Consider the following 12,731-nt stretch of genomic DNA (forward strand, 5'->3'; position numbering starts at 1 on the left):
CATATATCAGAACTAATTAAACTAAGCAACTAATTCAGGCCTCATCAATATCTGTGATGAATGATGATGTACGTGTAAGGTATGATGGGAGATAAAATAAACATTAATAGTATTTGTGTTAACATTCATTTGTGTGTTCATAAATAGTGTGGTTGGAAAATGCTGAGGTTTACCAAATAGGAAAACATACCAGATGAAGGATTTTGGTCTTAGCAGGAAAATTATTGCATGCAGTTCTACAGTTAATTCTGAGGTAGAAAGAGTCAACTTTGAAATTATAGTAAATTTTTATTTTATTTGGCGGGAAGGTGGGGGGGGGTGGTGGCAGAATTTCCTATATTGACCCAACCCTGTACTTTTGTAGATATGTTTATGTTTTGGGGCCAGTTGGACTTTATAAATATTGATAGGAGGGTAATTCAATAAGTAAGTTACAAATGGATATAGAACTTAAACAAATAATTTGAAAAATGCTTATATTTCTCAGCATAATCTCCCTGTACATTGAGGCACTTGTCCCATCATTTCACAAGCTCCTGAAAACCAGCAGCATAAAATTCTTTGGGCTCCTATCGGAACCAGGTGGTGACTTCCCTTTCTATGGCTTCATCATCGGGAAAATGTTCAGCCAAAAGATGATGTTTACATAAATACCGACTCCTACTGTAACATTCACGGGAAACTTCGTAAGGCCATTCTGCTACACTATATACAGTTAGTGTGTGATTTTCACAGATAACGTCTTTCACCTGGGCAGTCAAAAATTATTTCTCAAAGTTTAAAGTTTGCATGATGTCATTATCTGGAGTTCTTTTGCTTTTGAAAAATGTGTGTCATTCATAGGTTATAGTTTTATTCAAAACCTCGTTGCCATAAGCTTCACAGAACATTCTATGGATTTTCACAACTGTTCTGCCCTGTTTGATAAAATCTTTCGCACAAGTTTTTTGCTCCATTATGGATGCCATATCACAACATGACAGTACCAAACCCACACAATTATGCCAATGGTTAAAACACTACAGAATGTCACCCACAATGTTTGGAACAAATTTCTAAATGTAGGTTACAGTCACAGCTATCAGCCATTCCATGCATATCCATGTGTGCATGACTGGTGCTACTCCATATGGTCATTGCAGGAGCTTTTTGAGCTGACTATGCATACCATCAAGAACCTATTCTATAAATAATTTGCATAATGTCACTTTCCCCTGCTTTGATTATTATAGGTAGTGAGAATTTAGGGAGATTTCACACAAGCAGACCAATAACTCATTTGATTATATTTTATTAACATTTGCCTTTTTATTAAGGGTCAATGTGGTCCAGTGGAATGAAGACTTGTATGAAAAACAACTTATTGAGCGCACAAAGGATGCTTGTCAAGGAACTGTTGACATTGTCATTGACTTTGGAACCACATCTCGAAGTCTGCATCGATCTCTTCAGTGCCTGAGTAGGGTACGCATATAGTTCATTAAAAATTTCATATCCATCTTCCTGTTAAGTCTAAACTAGTGATATGAGCTGATATATTCCTATTTTTAGGGTGGTGTTGTATTTATCAGCTCTGAAGTTGCTGAGAAATTGCTTCCAAAATTCAGTCGAAGAGCAGAAGAACGCCAGCAGTGTATCAAGCCTGTTGACATGGGCTCCATTGAACAGCTACGACAATTGGTTGAGCTAGTGGGAACAGGAGAGGTACTGGAAATATGTTTATCTGCATGCAGTATCACATGCATGGAAGTGATATAGAGTCAAAGTAAAGTTTCTGAAGGTATATAAATTAACAAGACAAAGTTCCTGTTGCATGTTTTATATGTATGTTTGATATTGTATATATGAGAGAAAAACTAAATTCAAGTCCAAGTGAATACTTCTGATTGTTGAAACTGATTACACTGCATGTCAGTATGACTCCAATATTTCAAAGTAGAAAGGGAAGAGGAAGTTTGTCAGATGAAACACTATTAAATTGTTGGAAGCAACAGATTCCTCTGAAATGTGAATACCTACCTATCAAATTACATGGCATCACATACCAGGAGACCATAATTTTGATACACGTATGTTGTGAGAACCTCAACACTCTCTCTCACACTAATTCTTGATAAAACGCAGTAGTATATATAAATGAAACTAAAAAACTGGACCATAAATATGTAAGAACAATACAGGGAGATCGAGAAGCCGCACACATCACACTAAGCCATTATATTTTGCTGGTTTAATGCACATACTACACAACATACAGCACTTACTATTAATGTTTATAACCTTCTATCTTAGAAATGCAAAATCAAATCATGTCTTTACAATATATGCTTGAAATGGTTTCCCTGTTCAGCAATGCATGCACGATCTCTTTTAACCATGTCTGAGGCCACTTTGTGGAGCACCTGTAAACTGATGCTATTAATCGCCGTCATAATGTTCCTCTTGAGGTCATCCAGTGTATGTGTTGTTTTTAAAGACCATTCCTTTGAGGTACCTCCAAAGGAAAAAATTTGCAGGTGACAAATTGGGCGAATGCAGGGGTCACAATCCTTTCGAAATGAGACGGTCACCAAAAAACTCACGCTAGAACTTCATGGTTTCATTAGATGTGTGACATGTGGCACTGTCTTGCTGCAACCAACATTCATGTTCATCAACTTCAAGAAGCACAATAAACTGTGTAATGATGTCTTGGTACACTGGACTGTTCACTGTTGTTTCAAATAAAACTGGACCCACTATTCGACGATGTGATATAACATGCCACACTCCAATTTTCTGACAGTGCAAGGGCTTTTCATGTAACACATGTGGATTTTCAGATGAGCAAATCCTATTGTTTTGACTGTTCATGTAGCCACTAAGGCAAAACCATGCTTCGTCAGTGAAGAAAACCCAATCAAACTCTTCAATTCTATGGTTGCCAACAAATGCCCAGAACCATCTACAGTACACTAAGCGTTTTTCTTTATCCAGGTCCTTCAGTTCCTGCACACAGCTAACACGATATGCACGAAGGTGTAACTTCTTCATCGCGTTCTGAGCACTTCGATACAAAATCCCTGATTGTGCTGATAGTCTCTTCAGGCTTTTTGAAGGGGAACACTTTAACATTTTCTCCACATCAGCCAGTTTAGCCTCAGTCAAAATGGCCAGTCTCCCAGATCTCTTCCTATCTGAAACTGATCCACATACCCGAAATCGGTTGATTATTCTCATTATCGTTGAATTGTTAGAACTCCAGAATCTGGATATTCCTGACGAAACTCATCTGCGACATGTGCATAAGAATGACTGGCAAAATGATGTTCCACAATGAGAACTCGTTCTTGGAAAACAACATGTCTGTCACACAAAAACAAAGCTATACTGCAGACGTTCTATGACTGATACATGACAGATGGCATTCAACTCATTGTTAGTACTCCTACAGTACCATCTGGCAGTAGGAGATTAACTGCAATACAATTTATAACAACTTTTAGTTTGATGTGCGCGACTTTTCAGTCTCCCTGTATATAGATGTTAAACTGGAATATGGATCAATATATTATCTTATTGCACATATTTAGAAATAGATTCACGTTTCATGCATACAAAACATAAAGGTTAAAAACTAATACACCACATACTTGCAATTTCCAGTGCAAAGAATGGTTCTTCCTTTCTTCACAATTTCTTTCTTGTGTGTGTAGCTTGATACTGGAAAATCGAATTCTCAAATCTGGCCTTGCATTTAGTCTGTTTAGAACACAAGAAAGGAGAATGCCATGACACAAATACATCATTTTAAAAAATGTAAAATAATTTTATATATTTAATTTTGACAGGTATCAGAATTGGTTTAAATGGTAAACTTTTCAGATGTACAGCTATCAGAAAGTTCCCAGACTGTTACTGTTGTAACTGCCTCAGTGAAAGATGAGAGGCAAGGCCAAGGTCACACTTCTGCAAGCCTACTGTATCAGTCTGCCACATGACACCACACTGTGAACATACATTGTTTTTACACGAGTGCTTTTTCACTTCATGTTTTGTTTTGTTTGCAATGGATGGCAAAATCAAGCAACATGCCTGTGTCAAGTTTTATGTGAAGCTAGCAAATCTGCTACCAAAACCCTTGCAATGCTTTGTGAGGCTTTTGGAGAACATTCTTTAAGTCAGCAGTTTTGAATGACATTCACGTTACAGGGCCAGTCGAGTGTCAGTTGAAGATGACAAATATTCAGGGCGACCAAGCACCAGCAAAACAACAGAAAATGATTAAGAAATGTGAGAACTCGTCCACAAAGACTATCACTGAACAATCCATGAGCACACACTGTTGGGATCAGTTATGGAGTTTAATTAACAGAAAATTTGAACACGTGCCACATTGCCATGAAGTTTGTTCCCCGACTCTTGACAAACAATCAAAAGCAGCAGCGCATAAACGTGTGCCTTGAGCTACAATAGAAGGCTAACAAGGACCCATCTTTTATCTCTAGGATCATAACAGGTGACAAAAGTTGGATTTATGGTTATGATCCAGAAATAAAGCAACAGTCATTTCAGTGGAAGAGCCCACAATCACCAAGAGCAAACAAGGAACAGCAGCTCCAAAGTTCAACAAACAGCATGCTCATTATTTTATGCAATGTGAAGGGGATTGTTAACATGAATTTGTTCCTCCTAATACTATGGTCAACTTTGACTTCTACTGTGATATTTTGAGATGCTTGAGAGAATATGTGCTACGAAAAAGACAAGAAGTTTGGGTGCAACCACAACTGGCTCCTTCATTACAACAACGTGCCCGCCCACAGATCCCTGAAAACCATAAGAATTTGTGACTAACAGCAACATTGTTATTGTTCCCCATCCTCCCTTCTCTCTAGACTTAACCCCCTGTGATTTTGCTTTGTTTCCCAAATTGAAAATGAAACTGAATGGACAACATTTTGAAACAGTGTTTGACATCCAAAGGGAATTGCAAGCAGTACTGTACAACATTAAGGAAAATGACTTCCACAGTGCTCTTGAAGCATAGAAAAAACAATGGGATCAGGTATATGCTCCAAAGGAGACTATTTTGAAGGAGATGGCAGCCAAAATTGAGTAAGTTAAGCTAGCATTCCTTTTTTGACTTAGTCCCGGAACTTTCTGATAGCACCTTGTAATACAGTATAACAGTTTATGCAAATCATCGTGTATGCCTGACAATGGCCCTGTGTGTGTGTGTGTGTTTGTGTGCATGCGCGTACATGCATGCATGTGCTTTCTTTCAGCAGTGTCCTCTATTTTTTTTCCAGATTGAACCTCCACCACATTGTGTGTTCCCAGCTGAAGAAGCTTGCGAAGTTGTGAAGAAACTTTGTCAGTCGGAAATAGCAGGCAGGGCAATCCTCAGATTCCATTCAGTAAATTAAAACACCTCCATGTTCCAGATTTTAATTTCAGGATTAAGTCTGCAACATGCTGAATCATGGCAACATGCCAGTTGAAGAATAGTTTCATCTAAGTTTGGTGAAGAGCCAGGCTGTGTTGTGGAAGCATCCTATTACATAGCATTCTTTGCCACAAAGACCAGGTATTGCAGGGAATGCATTTTGGTCCAGTATTCAAATGTTAGTAAATAGGCTTTGATGTCCTCATTAACCACTGATGAACAATTAAGATTTGTTTTAAAAGCAGGGTTTATATTATGAAGAAACACTTTTGATACAACTTTTAGAAGCTGTGAAGCATCGAGTTTGGAGGTCTTGTTTTATTAACCACTCAGCACGGTTTGACATGTATGTTTCATCAAGGGATTTAAATGGTTCGCGGGGGTTCGACGACTATGTATCGTCCAGCTGCACACCTATGTTATAACGCCCATAATAATTGATGGTTTTGCTGTAGATTGTTAGATTTTTCGCTGGCCTGTTGTCAGAAGAACAATATATATATGAAACATAAGTTTAGCTGCGGTGCGTTATCGTTACCTATGCCTGTCTTGCAGCAAAAGCGTGTTTCTTCGAGAAGAGATTTCATCATTCAAACTGTTATGAATGGCGTGTTTTCTTTCGTATGAAGTTATAAACAGCGGAGACGTATTATGTGCTGTGTGAATAATATCATATTGCCCTGAGCAGGCCACATCAACCCACTTAATTAGAATTCTTAGAAGAGGGGTGTCCAGAAATTTGTTCTTGCAAGATCGATTGATTTCGCACAGTACATAGCAGCCAGTTCTTAGAATAACATCACGAATTAAAGGCAGAACACTGTGGTCACCCGCTGTGACGATACGGGGGGAAAAAAGAACTAATTCCTTCATGTATTATCGCTCCAGTTGACTCCATTTTATCGTACTGACCTTGGTGGTCGAGTCGAGGGATGCCCAGAAATTTTGTCCTGAAAGCTAAGCTGCTTTCGTGAACTACATACCAGCCAGTTCTTAGAATAACTTCATGAATTCTATGGTCACCCCTATGACATCTGCTGCAGCCAAAATGGATGGAATATGAAACGCATAGCACCAACCCCTTGTTATGATAACATAAAGGTTGAATTTACTGCAGCTGAGCTGTCAAGCTAAAGACGCGTGTCTTCATAATTTCCATACACCAGGCCACCAACAGTTTACTTCAAAACTTTGAGTCCTATCATGGCTGGCCCTTCCACAAGTCGTGCGCTGACGGAGGTCGAACAAGTGACCGTGCTGAACGAAGTATTGGATGACGAAACCCTAAGTAATTATAGTTCCGATGATGACAGTGCATCGGACTATGATTACACACAACTGGTGCCACCTGAAACCATCAGTGCTAGTGAAAGGGACAGTGAGCCTGAGGATATCGTGGCCCACGATGAATTGGAAGAGGTGCCCAGGAGATTTGTGTGGGAAGATATCGATTCATTTCACGCTTCGCGAGAATTGTTTTGTGGTGTGTGTGGTCCCCAGTTCGACACTGCCGAACTAGATGTCATCAGTGTTTTCAGTTCGACACTGCTGAACTAGATGTCATCAGTGTTTTTGAAAGCATTTTCGATATTTCCCTTGTGCAGCTGATTGTTGATGAAACGAACAGGTATGCTCAACAGGAAATATCGAAAATCGCCAGACCTCTCACATTTCGCTCTAGGATTCGGAAGTGGGAAGATGTGACAGTGGACGAAATGTACGTGGTTTTGGCACTAATTATGTTGACTGGCATTGATCAGAGGCCTACATTGAGGTCTTATTACTCAAAGAACCGCCTGCTGTTCACTCCGTTTTTTGCAGAGACCTTACCTCTGGAAAGACTTGAGGTCATAATGAGATTTCTGCATTTTTCGGACAACAGCAAGCAAAATGAGTACCAAGGCCCTTCCAAACTTTTCAAAATTTATCCCGTCATTCAGCACCTGAGTAGAAAATTTCAGATTCTCTATCTTCCAGGTCACAACATTGCCATAGATGAATCCTTGACCCTATGGAAAGGTCGTCTGTCTTTCAAGCAGTACTTGCCACTCAAGGCTGCGAAATTTGGTATCAAAACGTTTGAACTCTGCGAGTCTAGTTCTGGTTATGTTTGGTCCTTTCTTGTCTATACTGGACAAGGAATGGAACTAACAAATCAGTATGTGACTGCAGAGACAAACAAAACTACAGCAATTGTAATAACACTGTTAGAAAATCTTCTGGGTCGCGGACACACAGTGTGGATGGATAATTTTTATAACTCCCCTGATTTGGCTCGTTTCTTGAAGTCTAAAACTACAGACTGTGTTGGAACCTTACGTCCCAACAGGAAAAACGTTCCTCCATTAGTGAAAAATAAGAAATTGAAAAAAAGGTGAACACTGTGCTCAGCACTCAGGAGACGTGGCAAGACAAAAAAAGGGTGACCATGATATCCACATACCATAAAAACGATATGCGTGTGGTTGTTAATCGTGCAAACAAGACAGAAATAAAGCCTGTGGTTGTTTGCGATTACAACAAAAACATGCTCGGGGTGGATCTGAAAGACCAGATGCTACAACCGTACCTGCTTGAACGAAAGAAGGGTACCAAGTGGTACCTAAAATTGTTCAGGCGGTTACTCAATGTAGCAATCCACAACAGTATGGTAATCTATCGGTCCCACACAAACAAACGAAACCTGGACACTACAGTTCAGACTTTCCCTAGTGCAAGGGCTCGTGGAAAAGCACGGTTCTGGGGTACGTCATCCTGTACACGGCCGTCCATCAGTTCAGCCGCCGCCTAAACGACTCACGGAAAGACATTTCCTTGAGTGTATTCCCCCCACGGAGAAGAAGGCAAGACCGCACAGAATATGTGTGGTTTGCGGAAAAAAAGGGCCAAAGGAAAGATACGAAGTATTGGTGTGGTGAATGTGAGGCAGCATTGTGTTTAGAAGAATGCTTCAAGGCATACCATACACTGCTCAACTTCTAAACCACCTGCTTCCATTGCCGAGATACCGGGCGCTCATATTATAAGGTAAGATTATAAATCCATCTTTTAAGATCATTTTAGTGAAAGATTCATGTTCCTATCTCATATAATTTAAGAATAATGATGAATAAATCATTTTCGAGCAAAATTTAAATGGTCGGCTGAAAATATTACTGCCGGAGAGACACAGCAGCTGAATTTAAATGACCGCGCTGAAGGGTTAAGTTGTCTCTTTCTGAAGCTTTGAGCCAAGCACTTATGCATAGTCTTAAGAAATCCAACAGACATCTTCAAATGTTGATACTGTAATTATGTTTTAACTGATATAGACACAAAATATGCTACATACAAATCTTGTATTGGTCTTTACCACAGTGGTTCATCAGTTATCATAATGATTTCGTTGTCAGAGTTTATACTGCTGAATTATGATTACAAAACCCAAATGATCTAATTCAGAAGTTGTTGCAAGACAACCTCTGAACCGCATGGTGTTCAGTAATAAAGAGCATTATGAGGACAGTGGATGTAACTGCATTATGTGCTGTTTCATCACACTGCTAGACACTGTTCTCACGGGTGTGATGCTGTTGAATAATGCTGCGGTAGATGTGTCAGTTTCTTAATTTCTGTTATGCTCTTACTGGAGTAGACGTTTTACATATACTACAAATGTGGCTGTCTGTACAACAGTAATATCTGTGATCGTAAACTGAGACAAATCAGTACTAATATATCACCATTCATTTATTGTGCAAAGGTGTTTCGCTACATGTTTCAACCTTCAAGAGGTCATCATCAAGTGTACTTACAAGAATTCAGTCTTAGTTCTTGAATTTATTTTAATATGGATCCATATTATTACAATTTATTTTATTTTTGATAATGAATACTACCATATTGTTAAATATACTAATAAATACACACTAAAGTTTTGCGTTTGTTTGGATATTAAGACTGATAACTTTTTATATAGTTTTGATTTTAAAAATGTTTTCAGATTTCCCAGTTAACTACTTGGGTTACACTTGAGATATAGAGTTGGTTCGAAGATAAGCTTAAAATTAGGAGTAGTTTTTTTGGATCATCAGGTTTTGCTATAGTCATAAGTAGCAAGTCGATGCAAAGTGAGGGGGCCCTTCTCAGAATCTTCGTAGTGTTGATTTACTTCTTTCGTCGGTTTTGGGTTGCTCAGCAGTTTTCTGTCTTGTGTCATTCTCAATTAGTTTTGTTCTCATAAGTAGAGAGTTTAATGCTTATATGTATGTGTATGCAAAGGAATCCCTGTTGTTGTTTTTTTGTTTGCATTGCGGCTCTGCTTAGACTTGCACTGGGTCAACCTGCCACCTAACAACTTAATAACTATGACTCAGTTCAATTGAAGAACTAAGACTGATTCTTGTAAGTACACCTGATGATGATCTCTTGAAAGTCGAAACCACCTTTGCACAATAAAGGCATAGTGATACATTAGTATTGATTTGTCTTTGCTTACATTCATAGATAATGTTACATGTACACCCATTGCTCGACAATGGGTTGGTAAACAAGTTACCGTGAAGACAGGTTCTTGGTAAACAGTCTATTGCTAGGTTATGCAACAATTTTGACAGCAGAAGAAGATTTTTCAGTGTGGTCCATGCCATACCCAGTGCTAAGCAACAGAAATGTAAACATGTCTACAATAATAGGTGTTTTCTGTGGAGTCCATGCCAGAGGTTTAGAGGGGAGAGTGAAGGTCATTTGCAGTCAGTCATAGCTAAAAGCCTTGAGTCAAGGACATGAAGCTGTCACAGAAAGGAGTTGTGAGGATTCAGCTGTGTAGTGTTAACAGCCTTGAAGACTTTATATGCTATAGTTACAGTAATCTTAAGAGTGTAAGAACTAATTGTAGTTATGACTAGTGAAGATCCAGTAAACTGATCTACCAATCCAAAGCTGCATCTTAGTCACTGCTACATGTGACAATATTATTGTTATGTAGATGGCCCCATTTGTAATATCATGACACACAAATAGCATGCATACCATAAAGATTTTACATATATTTAGGGTTGCCAGTATTGCTCTCACCTCAAGAGATTTTATGGCTCCATTCTGTAGAAATTTATGTCTAATATCATAAAATTCCCATAAAATTAAAGAAACAGATCAGACTGGCAAACAGACAGCATGCTTTAATACGGAAAACCTAATAAATCCATGTGAATCTCATAGTCAGTTATTTTATAGTTTAAAATTAAGTGTTTTTAACTTTCTCTCATTCTCTTCAGTGTTACTATAGTGAAAGATCTAAATAAGCTGTTATACTCAACATATATAGATTCACTGTATTATTATAGATCATGTAAATGAATATACCGTAATAAAAGTATTCTGTGGAAGGCAGCTATTTATGCCATGTATTGCAATGGTTAGTATTATAACAGTGGAAGGTGAGATGTATGAGAAACTATCTTTTCATGTATATGTACAGTGTTCTGTTACAAAACTTCCACATTGTAGTTTTCACTATGCACTCCTTTCTATATGGTGCATGCAATAATAATCAGGGATATGTGAACTTCGAAATGTTGAATTCTGAGTAGCCTATTTAAGTTGGAAGAGAAGGTTGGAAAAATGTAAATATCCCATGTTTTTATCGATATTAAAGTGAACTTCTAAATTGTATACAATGCATATGTGCCAAGTGTTTAACCTTTAAACGCCAGACTTCTGAAATGGTGGTAAGCTTGACCTGGCCGGAGTTTATTTAAATGCCCATTGCTACTCTGCGTTTAAATGTCCGTTCCTGTTAGGGCGCTTAAATAATTTTAAGCATTGTGTTTAAAAATGTTGTATCTAACTCAATTTTTATGATAAATGAATGGAATTAACTTTGTCTGTATTAGCAAAAAACATTGTGTCGCATATTATAACGGAAGATTTGAAAATTTTTATACAAAGAGTTATACTCTATTTTCAGTTTTCTTCTTTTAATTTTGATGTATACTGAAAAAATGGTTTCCCAGTTCTTCACAGAGATGTTCTGCATTATAAAGTCATTTCTGTTTGTAACACTGGACAAATTTTAGCAGTCCCTGGTGTCATAAAACAGATTGAAGCAATAAAATAATTTGGTCTTCCGCTAGCACTGCTTACACTCTTCGGATTTTCGAATTTTTTGACTAAAGGACAGAAGAATGAAAGAATGGCTATTCAAGAGAAAGCTAGAAGGCTCCCTTCTTCAGTGCTAAGACCTTCCATTATAGCTGCAAGAGAATATTGCCCTTTCTAGGATCGTGAACAGACAGTCGCATCATGGCTGAGATACAGAGTGTGATCTGTTTTCTGTGCGTTCATAGTGAAATCGAATACTGTAGTTTCATTTCAGCCTATATATATATATATCAAGTAGATAAAAAGAAAAGGTATGTACATAGAATTTTACTATATATTTTAACACATTAATCTGCAGAATCTGCAATAAAAGTACCGGCTCGTGGATGAGTGTGGGCATAACTCATACGTATATTCTTTCTTGCTGTTGTTCACTTAGGTATCATTTTAATTCCTCTATTATGATTTTATTCAAGTCTGTCTGGTAATTACTACATTTAAAAATAAATGTTAAAAAACTGCATGCACTTCTACTAGCAGCATGTGCGTGCGTTTCCACTAGTGGAGTTTAAATGCCCAACCAGCCAAAACGGGGTACTTTGGCCATGACGACCATACTCATCACTGGCCCGATCGGGGCACTTCAGACATTAAAGGTTAATCAAAACCTTTTTGTCTACCATTTATGAATGTAGTTACTAAGTAATATATCTTGAACTTTGATTCATGATGTATTATTGGAATGTAAATAAGTAAAGTTACACAGGGGAAGGGGAAGGGGGCTAAAAATTGAATCACTGAAGGCTTAAATGCAGGACTTTCATCCTATCCAGAGTGTGCCCCTTTGACATTTCCAAAACTACATTCTAGTACAGGTAAGTATTTCTCGATCATGCCTCAATTTGGAAATAAAGTGTTCCACTTTCACAGATAAAGTGCATGTTACTAACAGTCACCAGCTGCTTCACTTACAGCAAAATAGTTATTGAAATTTATCCTAGAATACAAGCTTTCAGTAGGCTACATTTTACTAAGTATCTCAATGTAGTTTTCCTGTTGTACTTGAAATACAAACTCTACTTTCAGAAGAGCAATGCTTCACACTGTCACTAAGATAAAAAAAAAAATGGTTTCACTTTTCAGTTCATATTATTGAATTGCCCAGTGCTGATAACTGTTTCATATAAATATAATGTTTGATACTGTTGACTTATAATATATA

At 37.9% G+C, this 12,731-nt stretch overlaps 1 protein-coding gene across 1 annotated transcript in view; it reads left to right on the plus strand.

The window, feature by feature from the left end:
* LOC111872674 (zinc-type alcohol dehydrogenase-like protein C1773.06c) overlaps positions 1-7,879 on the plus strand; it is a 44,450-nt gene extending 36,571 nt beyond the window's left edge. Inside the window, exons 6-8 of the mRNA XM_023866779.2 lie at positions 1,317-1,464; positions 1,552-1,704; positions 5,292-7,879. Of these exons, the coding sequence (XP_023722547.1) occupies positions 1,317-1,464; positions 1,552-1,704; positions 5,292-5,408 (418 nt within the window). The 3' untranslated portion in view covers positions 5,409-7,879. The remainder of the gene's footprint in view (positions 1-1,316; positions 1,465-1,551; positions 1,705-5,291) is intronic.
* The last annotated feature ends 4,852 nt before the right edge of the window (positions 7,880-12,731 follow it).

Source organism: Cryptotermes secundus, unplaced genomic scaffold (genome assembly GCF_002891405.2).
Source record: "Cryptotermes secundus unplaced genomic scaffold, Csec_1.0 scaffold102, whole genome shotgun sequence".
NCBI lineage: Eukaryota > Metazoa > Arthropoda > Insecta > Blattodea > Kalotermitidae > Cryptotermes > Cryptotermes secundus.